This window comes from Acinonyx jubatus, chromosome B2 (genome assembly GCF_027475565.1).
Source record: "Acinonyx jubatus isolate Ajub_Pintada_27869175 chromosome B2, VMU_Ajub_asm_v1.0, whole genome shotgun sequence".
Classification (NCBI taxonomy): domain Eukaryota; kingdom Metazoa; phylum Chordata; class Mammalia; order Carnivora; family Felidae; genus Acinonyx; species Acinonyx jubatus.
The window spans coordinates 9476668-9493338 of NC_069385.1; the positions used below are offsets into that span (position 1 = coordinate 9476668).

The window sequence follows — 16671 nt, forward strand, 5'->3', positions numbered from 1 at the left end:
TTACTGAATTAGGTCAGCACAGGGTGGTAAAAATATACCACAACTGGAAAGACAAAAACAAGGGAACTGATACCCAATGCTGTAAAGAAAATAAGCAGGAAGCCGCCCTCCTAGTTGCCTTTCAGTGGCACAGGCCTGCGGGCTCTTGCCTCACGGAACGTGTTGTCAGACGTGGATTAACTATGTCTCGGCACCAGCCTGGTCAGACCTCAGCCCGAGGCAGCTTTCATCACAGTGGCCAGTACCTGTGCGGGACACGGCCACGCCTGGTGACTGATCTTACACAATAATGCACACACTGTTCCAGACTCACTTTTGAAATAAAGGACTCATAATCATTTCCTGAAAAAGAAGTTGTTAAAGCATCACTTAGCTTTTGCCGAATGTCTGATGCCTTTGTGACAGTACAAGTCACGCTGGGCGACGTGGATCACCTGTCATTTCCTCTAAAAAGCATTCTTTTTTTCTGAGATTTCAAGGATCCTCCTCTTCCCAGCCACAAAACTGTCCTCCCTCCCGCCAGGTTCTGTTTCAGGTGCAGCCAGCCACTACTTCCTCAATCAGTGATTCATCATCACCAGTGCACGGTGTTTCTCTGCTCAGATAAATTCTGATGCCAACACAATTCAAAGAAGCGAAACCTTTCCAGATGTAAGTGCTTACTGCTGACAACTGCTTAGTGGGTTCCGAGGTTTGAGGGATCAGAGTTCCAGACAGCAAAATTATATATAAATCTAGATCATATCATAGATATAGTGATTACTTTTGAACATGGCAGGGGCAGGCATTTGTGAGATTCCAGGAGGTTCCGGTGTTCTATAGTCCACAGAAGTTCATTCACCTCCAGGTCTGAATTCATTCTCCCTTTCCTGTGTCTAAAATGCTTTTTTATGCGAAATTCTCAATAACGAGAAAAGCTGAGGGATATGGTGACGGTGGAAACCACACAGCTGCTATATGGAGATGACAGAAGGTTTCGTCCCGGGAGAGGCTGCTTTCAGGAGAAAACAGTGTGGTGACAGCAAGGCTTGGCTGGTGGGGCTAGACTCTCTGATGGTAATGGAGTCTGAGCTCTTCTGGATATACTATGAATACATGCATTTCTGCTAAAAGAGAAAAAAGTTTCTTGTCTGAGAAGAAGATAGTGTGACAGAGTGTTCTGGATTCAAAACTGGGTTCAAATTTCTGCTTTACCACCCATGTACTTCCTGGGCAACTTGCTCAACCTCCCTGACCTGAGTTTTTTCTTCTATTAACTGAGAACAGCATCTGTTCAATGGGGTTCCTGGGAAGACTGACAGAGAACACATGGAAAAGACAAGCACTTAGTTGGACTTTGTCCTAGCTCCTCTTCAGGTCTTTCTCGGAGTAATGCTTTAGAGAACTGTAGTCATCCAAAGTCTGAAGACACATCCAATTCAGTCACTGGGCCTAAGGAAAAGAGTTCACGCTTTGGTGGATGGGAGAATTATAGCATTCCAGAGACCCTTATATGGGTGAATTCAGAGAAGTCTCCACCTTACAGAAAGCCATCAAGACTTGCTGCCTCAAGGCCCGAAGCTAGTCTTTGGTGATGACATTATGGCTACTATTTACGGGCAGGTATGTTCTGTGGTCAGGGGTTACGAAGTAGTAGTACCTCATAATACGACAGGCACCAGAACAGTATGTGGGGAAAACGATCATCAACAGTGTTATAAGTGCTTTCTACGGTTAATCTTATTTAATCCCCCTAGTGATTCTCTAAGCAGGTACCATGTGAGTCCCTATGTTACAGATGAGAAGACTGAGGCACAGAGAATGAAGGATCTCCTACTAAGAAATAACGGAGTGAGACCCGTGTGGTCTGACTCCAGAGCTCATGCTCTTGACCACAATGTCTCCCCTCTAGGTAACATGAACTTCTCATGGTCATGGAGATTTCCCCAGCTGTGGCTCTATTTCAGAATGGCTGGTCAGTCACCAGAGGGCAGGATATACCTCTTCCTTTCTTCACTCCATGGAGGTGTACAGGGAATTCATAAGGCCTTTTCAGAGTCAGTCAAAATTATTACATTTACTCTACCAAATAAACTCACACAAAAAAGAATGTTCTATTTTACCTAGTGGTAGATTTGTCTTCTGTGATGATAACTTACAAAGACCCTTAGCTGTAACAGTAACCACTAATAGTATCTTTGTTCCTTGCAATTTTCTGTCATTTCACTTCACTGGTGTATCTTTCAAACTTGGGGGTCTCGCAGCTTATTTAAGCAATAGATGGGGGAAAAGAGGGTGAGAATCCACTTCCTGAGCAATGTATAGAAAGGCAGTCACAGGGAAACCATCCCTGGAGTGGTAAAACAGTCTGAGAAAGCCCTCATGGAGAAAGGTCCCCTGAGGACTTGGTTCCAAAGCCACAATTTCCGGTCAAATCCCAGGGATGGGACTTGTGTCCTTAAGCAACCGAGAAGAGGAGCTCCATGTGGCCCATCATCACAGGGGGGAGGTGGGAGAGCCAGATCTGTACCATAAGCCAGAAGAATCTATGGAGCAGGTTTAAAAATAGCACAGCTCAGCAGGGAGTCCCTGGAGCACCTGTTTTCCTCAGAGCAGAGACAAATTTGTATGAGAAAGGAAGAGCTGAGGGGTGACAACAGGTGGCCACGCTAATTGAAACCTGACAGGAGAGAGTGTTAAAAACTCAGCTTGACAAGCAGGTTGTGAGAATGGCTCACAAGAGCTCCCTTGGAGAGAACTATGAAGATTACAACACACAGCAAGTGCCTTTCAAAGGGAGCACAAAAGTGATATGCCGTAAGCACTTCAGAGGATCCAAATTTAACATGTAATCACAACAACGAATGGTAAAAAAATGATTTCACAGATTTAATTAAAGCTTAAAACTTGGCGAGTTTTCACAACAGCAGAATAGTTGAATAAAGAAGTAAGAGCTTTCTCTTTTCATCAAGTGATATACTCGGGGGGAGGGAACGAAAAGCAGGATTCTATTTCATTTATTTTTACTCTACCGGTTTCTGGAAAGAGTTTCCATCTCTGTGTTCTGTTTCCAGCAATGTCTCACTGGGAGCGGCTCTGCCCACTCACCTGAGCCCCTCGGTCGTTGACCAGTTCCACGGACCACCTCCCTTCGTACTGAATCCACACAAATATCCCTCCATCTGCGTCACACGTGGCCAGCTTCTGGTACGGCTCATTCCACCTCACCAGCACAACCTAGAAAACAGCCAAGAAGATATTTACCACAGGGATTAAAGCAGAGGGCCAGGAGTATGTCTCCAAAGAGATGAGATTTCAGAACTAAAGAGGAGGCACGGTCAAGGGGAATGAATGGCTGAGGGCAGGTGTGGGGATTAGGAGAGGGGACAGGGCATGGCCCACAGGTGAAAGAGACTCAGGGAATGGGACTTCCATGACGAGGCTTCCTGAAAAATGGCCCTGAGCAAACCATAAATCGTGACATAAAAATGCCCGCTGCTAGAAAAGCAGAGGATCCAGAGCCCATCTGGACTCAGTCCTGCCTCTCACAAGTACAAGAATAGTTCAGTATCTAAATAATTTAGAAAAAATCATTGAAACGTCTAAGCTACTTAGTACTTTATCAGAGAGGAAATATGAAATTACAAGCCTCAACATTTGTGAGTATGACAAATTAATTTTTTAGTTTAAAAATTCTGAACCTGGACAAATCACCCATCTTTCTGGACTATCACTCCCTCACCCAAAAGGTGGACCCTCTGGGAGGTGGTCTGTGGGATTAGGTAAATGCCCAAGGAGACTGAGGACAGGACCCAAAGAGCCCAATAAAACCTGTAAGGACACAGGCCTATGAAGTGGTCCTGGGTGCCCATGAGCCACAAAACCAATACCCTGCCTTCACTGTGGTAAACTCTGAGTGTCGCCTGACTGGTCCATGCTGGTGATCGTGAGGAATTCATTCCATCGGTCAGACATGTGGTTGGTACTTATTAGGTTCAGGCTGTGTGACACTATACGATCAATGCCAAGATGGAGAAGACCGGACCCCATGCTCAGGAAGCTAAAAATCCATCTGGGGGTCAGGACATCCACGGATGCACAGACAGACACGGATCTGTGACAGTCAAATGAGCACTGTCATTAACCACCCAACGCGCAGCTGCTGTTCATAAGAAAGATCTGAATCCCCTGTCTCCCCTCAGGACTTCACACCCAGTAAACGAATTCTCCAAATTCTAAAATAGCAAGCAAGGTGTGGGGGGGGGGGGGTGCGCCTGGGTGGCTCAGTCAGTTAAGTGTCTGGCTCTTGATTTCAGCTCAGGTCACGATCTCATGGTTTGTGGGATCGAGCTGCGCTATCAGCACACAGCCTGCTTGGGATTCTCTCTCTGCCCCTTCCCCACTCGTGCTCTCTCTCAAAATAAATAAATATTTAGAAAACAGTAATAAAATAAAAAAAAATAGCAAGCAAGGCCAAGGACAGACTGTCAAGGACCTCTGCAATGTCCAGACCCCTTCTCACACCCACCTGTGTCCAAACACAAAAGTCCTGTCCCTTCTCAAACCTGTGCCAAGGGCACGCCTGATTTTAAGTCTTTAATTTGGTTTTCAGGTATCAGAGAGTGGGAGGGCCCCCCAGCCCTGGTCTGCCACAGTTGGTGGCATCAGCACTTGTTGTGAGACGCATAATAAAATCCAAGAAGAAATTACTGCCCACCTAAAATGTAAAGACACTGCAGCTCTCTTTTAAAACTGCAAAAAATTAAAGACAGCTGTGAGGCTGCACTCCTTGGAAGCCTGGCAATCACCCGGCAGATCTTACCTCGTTGATGGTTCCCACGCCAGAGTCTGCTTTCACGGATGCTGACGCCACCCACGCCCACGGCACACCGTCCTGCTTTCTCTTTGCTGGACCGGCTGCCCCACTCTGCTCACTCTGCAAGTGCAGCACGTGCACCATCCACCATAACTACCGGTCCACGTGCACGCCTCCCCACTGAGCTGTGCACCCTCGGAAGGGGGACAGGGGCAGGCTCTCCTCTGAATACTGACACACTACAGTAATTCTGAGTGTATTGTGCCAAAGAGTACTATGTAATTAGAAGTTATGATCCATATCTTTGAACTATAAAAAGGTTATTGAAAACTATGTCCAGAAGGTTCTTTTCAATGCCCAAAGGCATTTTAACAACAGCCAACTCTGCCTGCCTGCTTACTATGAACTGCAGGTGCTGAGGATGGAGATTAAGACATCTTTGTGCTCGTGGAGTTCAGTTCACTAAACAGAGCACAGCGCTGCTCTATGTGCACTTAGAGAGTCGTGAACATACACAGGAGGGGAACTCAACACAGGCGGAGGGGGAAACAAACCCAGATTCATTTTTTTAAGTCCAGTTTTAAAAACTCCCTATGTAAGAGTCTCTTACGGTTTGCCTCCCTCTCTGTTTTTACCTTATGTTTCCTTCCCTTCCCCTATGTTCATCTGTTAAGTTTCTCAAATTCCACGTATGAGTGAAGTCTTCAATACAGAGAACAAACAGAGGGTTCATGGGAGTGGAGGGGGTGTTAAATGGGTCACGGGCATTAAGGAGGGCACTCTTTAGGATGAGCACTGGGTGCTCATATATAAGAGATGAATCACTGGGTTCTACTCCTGAAGCCAAGACTGTACTGTATGTTAACTAACTTGAGAATAAAAAAATAAAAAATAAAAAATAAATATCAAAGATTAAAAAAAATACTGATCTAATTAAAAAAAACCAGTACCATCAACAACCGAAGTCTTTTAATGTGTCATAAAATTTAGAATTTCTAGTCAATAAAGGCCAACTTATAAACCTCTTTCAGATCCAGTGATTTGGCCCAAGCACTGCAATCCACTAACGTGCATGCAGCTACATTTTGGTCCCTTTATAAGACACACGTTCATCATTCAAGTCCACAATCACTGATGTACTTCAGAATGGCCACCACGGGATGGAATATGACAACTAAATACATGATATTCACAACTGACCAGTTTTTAAATGATTTCCTTAAGTTAACACAGAGACCATTCATCTGCTATGATCTTCCCTGTAAATAACATTTGACAAGGTGTCGTATTTTAGAAAATAAAGCTTAATAACATTTTCTGTACTTCTGCCTTTCTTCCTTTAACATCCATTGCCAGGCATGGTTGCATATTAAGTTAACCTCAATAATAAAAACCCTCTTCTTCACGAAAAGAGCCCGCAGACTCATAGCATGAAACAGACACAAAAGAGCAAAGGCAAAAAAGTTATTTTTCACTCTAAAGATTTCTTGGTCTTCTGACAATGCAGTAGTTGCTGAATAAACAAAAGGCTCACAGGCTTCATGTTTTTGTAATTCTTGATCAGCGCAGATGCAGCAGTAAACAGAAATGTAGTCCCATTCCCACACCTTTGCTGTGAGTTCTAACCAGTGTAACGGAATAGGCAGGTAGCTGCCCTAATTTAGAGAAAGAAATCTTTCCAATGATTCTTCATTTAAAAATAAAGTCAAACTGTTAATGTTGTTTCCGTGGATTAGAATTCTCATTTCCTCTCTCATCTACAATTCATAGCTGCCCGCCTTATCTCCCAGCAGCTTATTTCCTGTTCTCCAAATCCCTCCAATCCAGCTGGCAATGTCAGGACATCCCAGAGCGCCGAGAAACTACCAATGGGGAGCCCATCGCCCATATGCCCACATCATGTGGCAGGGTGCTCCACCTCCTACCAGGCACTCTAAGGCAGAGCTCCCCTTCCTTTTCAAAGGAAACAGGGCTCCTGTTTAGTCTGCGCACAAAAGAACTTGGGCTGTCAGGGTGCTGTGTTCTACTAAAAAGTCCGAAGATAAGCTAAGTAGTGATGCAGGTCTTTAATTACTCAAAAAAATGCCAGCCTGTCACTCTCTCCAATGTTAGATGAACACTTTATCATTTTATAGTTATTGCTAATAGACATTTATTGAGGACTATTAAAAGTAGACACATGTACATTTAAAATATAGGGCGGGTCTGCTGAAAGTCTATTTGGGATATAATCTAGTGCTCTAAATAAGTCACTTCATTTCCTACACCCTGTCTATTTTTAGGGAGAACAAACAAATGTCAGTTAACCCATCTCAAGGATGTTCATCTTTTCAGACAGGAACCCTTTAAATGGTGTTGGGAGGGGGCGCCTGGGTGGCTCAGTCGGTTGAGCGTCCGACTTCGGCTCAGGTCATGATCTCGCGGTCCGTGAGTTCGAGCCCCGCGTCAGGCTCTGGGCTGATGGCTCAGAGCCTGGAGCCTGCTTCCGATTCTGTGTCTCCCTCTCTCTCTGCCCCTCCCCCGTTCATGCTCTGTCTCTCTCTGTCCCCAAAATAAATAAAAAAAAAAAAAAAAAAAAAAAGAAAATAAACAGTCGGAAAGTCAGTCCCTCTTTCCAGGCCCACCTCCTGCCACTTGCACTCCCCACCCAATTCTGTACCTAAAAAATCAACAGCATCACACGCTTCCTGGCACCTTTGGCCTAAAATACACTTCAGCCCCTTGACACCGGTGGTAATTCCTTCCCTGACATTCCAACCACTCCCTCTTGCCACTAATGCAGGACCTTCTACACTGTTCACGCCTGCCTACACTCGCTCCCTCAAACATCTCAGTTCCTCACCGGCTGAGCTCCTCATCAGGCCTGTGCCACGCACACAGTGGGCATTCCACAAATCTTTCTAAACTGAACCATTCCTGAATGACGATTAGCTGTATTTCTGTAGAATTTTAGAATATTCTCTCTCAACAATAAGAGGTTAAGATCAGTTTCAAATGAGATTTTTTTTTTCAGGTAACAGTTTTATTGTGACAAAATTCACATACCATACAATTCACCCATTTAAAATGTACAATTCAGTGGTTTTAGTGTAGCTACAGAGCTGTGCAACCATCACAATAAATTTTAGAACGTCTTCATCAACCCCCAAAACTCCCCTCCAGCCCTAGGCAATCACTAATTTCCTTTTGCCTTTACTGATTTGCCTATTCTGGACATTTCATATAAATGGAATCATATAATACGTGGCCTTCTGAGTCTGACTTCTTTCACTCAGCATAATGTTTTCAAGATTTTTCCATGTTGTAAGTGTATATCAATACTTATTTCCTCTACACGTCCAAATAATATTCCACTGTGTGGATACATCACACTGTGTCCATCCATCCAGCTGATAAACATCTGGGTTGTTTCCACTGTTTGGCTATTATGAATAATATTTCTATGAACATTTCTGTACAAATCTTTGTATGAGCATGTTTTCCTTTTCTTGGGTATATGTCTGGGAGTGGAGTTGCTGGGTCAAATGATAATTCTATGTTTACCTTCTTGAGGAACTATTTTCCAAAATGGCCACACCAACTTACATTCCCAGCACCATTGGGTAGAGAAGTTTCCAGTTTCTCCACATTCTTTCCAATACCTGCTATTACATCTTTTTTAGTATGCCATTCTAATGGGTGTGAAGTGATTGTGATTTGCATTTTTCTAATGGCTAAAGATGTTGAACATCTTTTCGAGTGCTTATTGGACATTTATGTAAATTTCTATTCGAATCCTTTGCCCCTTTTTAATTGGGTTGTCTTTTTTCCTTATTGAGTTTGAGAAGTTTCTCTTGTTAAGTCCACTGACCATATTTGGAAAAAACTTCAGCTTTTCCCCCACATAATCGTATTTATCTCACTTAAATGTTCACAAATCCAGTCCTCATTCATTCATTCAGCTCAAGTTGTTGATTAAGAATTCCAAGATGGAAATGAACTAGAGACAATAAAGGAATTCAGAGAACACAGGTCTGAGGTTAGAACCCTGGAATTCAGGGACCACAGTGCCTCTAAATGGTTCTGAACCAGAATGTGTTGGGGGATGACCTTCTTAGTCCCAGCTTCTCCAGGACACTTTGCAGGGAACTCAGAACTACACATTTCTTCTTGATGTTTTCCAAATCTTCTTGTTGGAAAATAATACATCTTCTAATTGGATAGAGTTTATATAATCAAGCAGGGCTAATGTTTGAAAAAAGGACTCTACCAAGTCTCCTGATGTAAATGCAAAATAACCATGCCCAGCCTTCTCATCCGCTAAGTAGCAGCAAGTCTTCCACAAAAGCGATGTATAAAATGCTCTGAACAGCCACGCTAAAAATACAGTTTGTAGGAAACCCGACACTTAGCACCTTCATCACCTGACCACTTCCAGACACTGATCGATACACACCTCAAAATCCAGTGCAAATAATACTCTCAATGACTCTAACTTCCATCCTGTTCCATCCCATCTCAGTTGCCACTTTCTGAGTAGAAATTTTACTGGAAACACTACTGACTGAGGTTTCAAAGCCCTTACCATGGTGAACTAGCATGTTTTTTCCAGCATCATTTCCCACTTACTCTCACATAAGTATTCTTGGTGTAGACAGTAGTTATTGGCTTTAGCCAATTTAGAGCTAACACAACCATTCAGTTTCATAGATGAGGAAAGGGAGGTTAATGCAGCGAAGTGGGTTGCCTGTGGTCACACAGCAGGTGCAAGGTGGGTCAGCATTCAGGCCAGAGCCCCAGTCTCCCTGCCTATTCCAGGCACTTGTCTCCATTACCAAGGTCAACCAGACTGGCCCGTGAACATTGATCACTCAACACCACCTGGGAACTGATAACAGGGCCACACCCAGACAGAAGAGACGCCCTGTCCTCAAGGAGCACCTGATGCAATGCTTGGACAAGGCACCTCACTTTTTCTTTCTTAATAAGCATGCATTCTTGGGGCACTTGTGTGGTTCAGTTGGTTAAACACACCACTCTTGATCTCAGCTCAAGCCATGATTTCGTGGTTCATGAGATTGAGCCCCACATTGGGCGCTGGGCTGACAGCGTGGAGCCTGCCTGGGATTCTCTCTCTCCCTCCCCGTCTCTGCCCCTACCCCGTGCACACACGTGCTCTCTGTCACTCAAAATAAATAAATTAATTAAAAAAAAATAAGCATGCATTCTTGCCATCATTCCTCTGTGATGCAGAAATGTTATGTATGAGAAATAACTTTTATCAACAAGTTCTAGTTCTGATACAAAAAAGAATCATACTAAAAAATAAACTAAAGCATTAGTGTTGATGGATTACAATTTTTGTTAGAATTTTTCTACATCTTCTGATTTTCCCACAATGAACATATTCCAGCTTCTCATATTCCCTTGATAGGAAATTTTAACAACTTCTTTTAGCAATAATAATAATAATAACAATAATAATAATAATCAATAGTTTGCATCCTTTTCACATACATTATCTTACTTTCTCTTTTAAGTATCTCAGAAGGAGATATTACCATTACTATAAACTACTCATTTTACAGATTAAAAAGGTAGAGCTGGGGGGCAAAAGAAAAGAAAAAAGAAAAAAGGAAAGCTAAAAGAAGGTACAAATCTCCCTAGACTTTTTTTTAAACTTAAAAAATAAAAAAGGTCTGGGCAATATTTATGACCTATGTACAAGTTTTTAAAAAATTCCCCTCAAAGTATTCTCCCCATTCAGCTTAGGAAGATACCAGTAGGACTACTTGAGAGCCCCTGTGTATTCCTCCCACATCTCAGCCCTCCCTCTTCTAAGAAAAAAAAACACTTTCTTGGGTAATTCATGTTTTCAATTAACATGCATTTTTATACCTATATATTATATGTATGTATCCTCACTTTATTATTTTGTTCCTTTTTACATTTTAAATATTACAGAAAAATGTTAACATACACCAAAGAAGGGCAACTGGGATAATAACCTTCCATGTACCCATATTCCAGCTTATAAACAAACATTTCTGCATGTTTTTGAGCTTTAAAAAACCGTGTTCTTCAACTCTGTGTCACATAGTGAAGTTCACCCCTGTGGACAGCTCTAACTCATTCATTTTACCTGCTGCATGGTAGGTAGCCCCTGTATTCATACACCACAATTTATTTACTGGTTCCCTTGCTGATAAACAGGGTGCCTTCCTGTTTCCTTCCTGCCTTTACTTAGAATGCTGCTTACGGGCATTCTGCTGCAAGCCTCCTGTGCACAAGGGCAGCTCGGGGTAACTGGATTACAGGCATGTGCGGGCTCTGCCTTTACAGACCTCACCAGGTTAGTTTCCAACAACAGCAGAACAGTTTACATCCTGTCAGCACTTTACCTTTGCCTTATATCCTAACTATACTCGATAGCGTCAAACTCCTAAATTTTTTCCAGTCTAACAGGTGTAAAATTATTTATCTTGTTTCTGATTTTTATTTATCTCCACAGACTTTTATAGCTCTCTCCAGCTTGGGACTTCTTAGTTTTATGCTCCAATAAGATATACCAAGTTCTTTTCAATCTCTCTGCTCTCCTCCACTGTGCTTAGAGCAAATGAGGACTTGGCCCCATGGCCTGCCTCCACCAACTATACCTGCCTCCATGATTTCCTCCAAGAAGAAATGAAAATCTTATGGATCCAGGAGCCATTACTAGGCATCTGCAACACCACCAACGCAAGGCCTGTGAGGGCAGAGAGAGGGACAGCACAGGAGTGCCCTGGACAAGCACACCCTGCAGTCCCAGAAGAACGGGGCAGATGGGGAAGGCGGTTGATCCTGGCTGGCCAAAAGATCTGACCAACTCAGGGTAAAATTCACATAATTCTGTTGCCTTCCTCTTCTTATCGTTTTGGCCACTTGCTGTGGTTTGAAAAGTGAATTCTGCAGGGCCTGCCTGCCTGCAGAGCTCTCCCAGTGCGAGGCAACCCTGAGGCTACAGAGAGGCAGCCACAGCTTACGATGGATCTGAAAAGAGGCTGTAAAACTGGACAGCTGAACCCCATACAAAGAGCGGGCCTCTCCCATGTTAAGCCTTGAAGTTGCAGGACCTCCATCAATGCACGCTTCAGTGTCCCCTCCTCTGCGACAATGTCACAGCCTACATCTGGTAGGCAGACCCTTCTACTGGCCTCTTCCTCCAGCCCCTGTGCCCTCAACACTTCCTGAGCCTCTGCAGAGGAGGCGGCCTCCTCCTTTCAGACACAGCCCAGACTCAGCATCCTTTACAGCAGGCAGGGGACTGGAAGAGCAGTCTCGCTGTGGGGAGAGCATACACACTGAGGGAGCCCCACGCTGTCCGGAAAGGGGAGGTGTTGTGGTGGGAAAAGGAGGAACAACAGCCAGCTAACACTTATTAGGGTGCTTCCCTCACTCCTCTAAAACCCTCCTTATTTGGTGTCTGTAGTTAGAGCCTGAGAAAGGGATTCTTGTGCACTTACTTAATGGCTTACTGTGGTTTCTCCTGAACGCTTGCAGAAAGGGGTGTTGGCTGGGGACCGGCCAACTGCGCCTGGTCCCAGGAGAGCTCTAGGGTGTGAACTGCACCACAGGTGGTCCCACTTTGAGGCAAGAGGCAGACTCTGTGCTCCCCTGGGTGTCAGTCCTTGGCTGTTGGCTGGTAATGCGGGTGGGGGGGGGGGGGGAAGGGGGGCAAGTGTCAGCTGTGAGCTGTGGCAGCCACAGCTGAGAAAGTACTCACCAGTACTCACCAGAAAGCACTGCCAGTACTGAGAAAGTACTCACAGTATCCACTACATGTAGTTTCCACTAGTCTTTCCAGTCTTCCCTCTGCTAGCTCTTGCTCCTCTGACCTCTGCCGGCAAGTGCCAGGGCTCAGCTGCGACCCTTCTCTCTACCCTGACTTCCTACTGATCTAGTCTCATCTTTAGATCCAAACACTGAAGACCTCCAAATTCTTACCTTCAATACGTTACTCCACATCCTATCTGAGATCCCTACTTGCATGCCTAAAAGACAACACAAACTTAGCACATCCCTAATGGTTCTCTGGACTGGTTTTCCTGTAAGGCTGCTCCTCCTCAGTGCTCTCCACTCATGTGAACGACCCCCATCTGCTGCATGAGTCCTAGAGAGCAAAGCAGACTCCCTTCCCTGCCCCTCAGGCTCCTCAGCTATTGCGGGGGAGGGGGCTGTCTGGGCAGAGACATGGTGCTGATCCCCAGGATAAGGCAAGTCTCACATACTGCTCACATCCCCTATGTGGTGGGGAAGTAATAAACTGATGAAAAACTCAGTGCCAAAGACATCACTCTTTGCCTGATCTTTATTACCACCCCAGTTCTGTTTTAACAGTGGTACTAGGTCCTACGTGGTTTTTAGATGTGAGTTTAATGCTCATAAAAAAAATTCCCTTGTCTAAACTAGAAACGAGGGAAGAAACTCAAAGAAAGGAATTGTAAATGCGTCTGAAGACACTGATGCACTATATAAATATTAGCTCTTGGAGTTATGGCCAAAGTGTAAACAACTTTTTAGATTTCTAAATAAACTTTAAATTTTAGGAGAGTTTTAGATTTACAGAATAATCACAAAGATAGTACAGAGGTCCCACATGCTCCCCCACCCAGTCCCTGATTATTAATCTCTTACAGTAGTATATTTGTCACAATTAACTGACCAATATGGACCTATCACTACTGATTAAAGTCCATATTCTATTCAACTTTTCTTAGTTTTAATCTAGTGTCCTTTATCTATTCCAGGATCCCATCTAGAATATTGCATTTCATTGCCATGTCTCTTTAGGCTCCTTTTGACTATGACAGTTTTTCCGACTTCCTTTGTTTTTGGTGACCTTGACAGTTTTAAGGAGGGCTCATGAAGTATTTTGTTGAATATCCCTCAGGTGAGATTTGTCTGATGTCTTCCCATGCTAGGCTGAAGTTAAGGGTTGTCCTTCCCATCACATCACATCACATCATTGGTGCACACTCTCAATAGGATGTATCAATGCTGACATGAACTTTGCTCACCTGGTTGAGCACTTGGTTCACTGTCAAGTTACTCTTTCTTCCCCCTTTCCACACTGTACTCTTTGGAAGGAAGTGACTGACCATGGGCAGCCTACATTTAAGGAGTAGTGAATTATGCTCCACCTCTGAGAAAGGGGTATCTACATAAATTATTTATAACTCCTCTGCCTGGGAGATTTGCCTATTCTTCTCCATTTATTTAGTTATTTTACCAGTATAGACACATGGATATTTACTTTATAGTTTGGGTTATAATCTGATACTACTTCATCTGTTTTATTGCCCAAATTTTCCAGCTTTGGCCACTAGGAGCTCTTTTGGGTGGTTCCTATATCCCCCTGTCATATCCGCACCATTGTGTGTGTTTATTTGTTGAGCACCACCTTACTTTCTGACACTGCAAGATGCCCCAGATCCATCACGTATATTTCCTGTTCTAGTCCTTGAATTACACATTTCTCCATGGAGTCCTGGTTCCTTTTACTAGAAAATGGCATGAGAGGGGTGCCTGGGGGGCTCTCACAGTTAAGCATCTGACTCTTGATATTGGCTCAGGTTTTCATCTCGAGGTCGTGGGATTCAGCCCCGCATTGGGCTCCATGCTAAGCATGGAGCCTGCTTGGGATTCTCATTCTCGCTCTCTCTCTCTCTCTCTCTCTCTCTTTCCTGCTTGTGCCCGCATGCACGCTCTTTCTTTCAAAATAAATAAGCACTGGGGCACCTGGGTGGCTCAGTGGTTGCGAGTCCAACTTCAGCTCAGGTCATGATCTCACACCTAGTGAGCTAGAGCCTTGCATCAGGCTCTGTTGACAGCTCAGAGCCTGGAGCCTGCTTTGGATTCTGTGTCTCCCTCTCTCTCTGACCCTCCCCCACTTGTGATCTCTCTCTCTCTCAAAAATAAACATCAAAAAATTTTTAAAAATAAACATTTAAAAAATATGGAACACAGAAAAACATGAAATAATCTCCTGGGGGTATCATTAGTAAAAATCCACTTATCGTACAGAATTTCTCTTGTTCTGGGTTTTCCTAATGCAAGGAAAACAATAAAGGAATGAGAAACGTACAGATTAAAAGATTAAAAAAAAAAAACATATAACCTAATGCAGTGCATGTAACAGACCTTGTTTGGGTTTGACTCTTAAAATTCAAAAATAAGAGCAACCCAATCTTTTCTAGAAGGTATAAGAGTTGAAAAGACCTTTCACCAAAGAAAATACACAAATGGAAAATGAGCATATGAAAAGATGCTCAATATCATTAGTCGCTAAGAAATGCTAACTAAAAGCACAGTGAGACAATGCTACACCTACTGAAATGACTAACATTAACATTTGGGAATACTTAGCACTTGTGTGTTCAAATCCCAGCTTTTCTTAATTGATCCTTGTACCCCTCTGATATAAACAAAGGAAATATAATACCTGCTCCCCTGGTATAAATTTCATAAGTATTAAGTCAGGTCCAATAGTGTCTTCCAATAGAAAGGCTAATGGTCTTGAACTTGCTCCTACTGGTAATGGAAAGCCACTTAAAACTGTTATTCTTTTCTTAATATGTATACTTTATATAGATATCAGATATCTGTGATATATATTATACACAAAGTACTAAGAACATTCTTCTTGAGGCTTAAGGTTGTATTTTAGTTAGTATTCATTCAATCGTACAATTATGTGCCAGGCAGTGCATTTCAAAAAAGGAATGGAGAATATACCAGAATCCTAAGATTTAGGGGCAAGGCTGGGGGGGAGGGAGGGATTGTGGGATCTGAAAAAGCATATTAAGTATAATTGCTTTGATTTGCTTTTTTAAAAATTTGCTACTGAAGTATAATACATATGCTCTAATAGATTTTTAGTCATTTCCTTTGAAATTTCAAATAATATTAAAGGAGGATGTGAGAGTTTTATCAAAAAAAAAAAAAAGACATGAGTTTTAAGAAACGCTGGCTACCATACAGAACTAAATGTGACTTATAAAACAGGACTCACACACTTACACAGAAAGCTTAAAACCAGTTTCACATGTACCAATGTCAATTAAAACACCATATTAGTATTTCCTTTTACTCGTATTTATTACTTCCCGAATAACAACTGTGAAACAATCCCACTGCATACCTTGGAATGAATTTCTCAATAAGTAACACACTTTTCAAGTGGTGAGACAGATAAAGTGAAAAAAACTGAAAATGGAAGAATGTGTTAAAATAAATTCTAACAGGTGTAGGGTTGTCTCACTTTGATTTTAAATTAGTATTCTGAATAAAAAGCACTAATCCCATAAAAATTAAAAGTCATTAAATTCTTTTTTTTTTTTAGCAAGTCATTAAATTCTTAAAGTCATCATTGTCTGTTAGTAAATGATATTCCCCACTCCTTGCATTTAGATGTGATTCTAATTTGTAACAAGGATCTCAACTCAAATCAAGATCTTCACTCGGACCTGTACTAGACATATGCAGTGTTAACTTAAACCGACAAATCTGTGTATTTCCACGATAATTCATACATTTTATTTATTCTTAAATTTCTTAAAAACTCTTCCCTGTCTCTACAATAAATACAGAAATGCATACACTAAATTGTCAACCCACCATATTCATGGAGTTTCAAGACATGCCAGAAAGCATCTTCTGTTCTTATCATCATACCTTGTGTCATCTAAGCTCCAGCTAAATCATATTTATGATTCGAAATATTCCATTCTAAACCAAGGGAATGAACATCCTATACTTGGAAGGAAATGGATAGACCAGAAAAGGATGTGATCCACAAAAGGATCCCATGGAATGGTGCCTGGAGCAGGCATTATCATCTCCATTTTACCAGAAAAGGA

At 42.7% G+C, this 16671-nt stretch overlaps 1 protein-coding gene and 1 long non-coding RNA gene across 5 annotated transcripts in view; one reads left to right on the plus strand and one right to left on the minus strand.

Moving 5' to 3' along the window:
- TULP4 (TUB like protein 4) overlaps positions 1 to 16671 on the minus strand; it is a 239541-nt gene that overhangs the window by 78647 nt on the left and 144223 nt on the right. For all 4 annotated transcript variants that reach the window (XM_027056542.2, XM_027056541.2, XM_027056540.2 and 1 more), the window contains one exon: positions 3088 to 3216. In XM_027056542.2, coding sequence (XP_026912343.2) covers positions 3088 to 3216 — 129 coding nt within the window. The remainder of the gene's footprint in view (positions 1 to 3087; positions 3217 to 16671) is intronic.
- LOC128315459 (uncharacterized) lies at positions 11052 to 16097 on the plus strand. Its single transcript, XR_008298232.1, has 3 exons — positions 11052 to 11126; positions 11386 to 12538; positions 12583 to 16097. It is a non-coding gene; the product is annotated as an uncharacterized LOC128315459 (long non-coding RNA).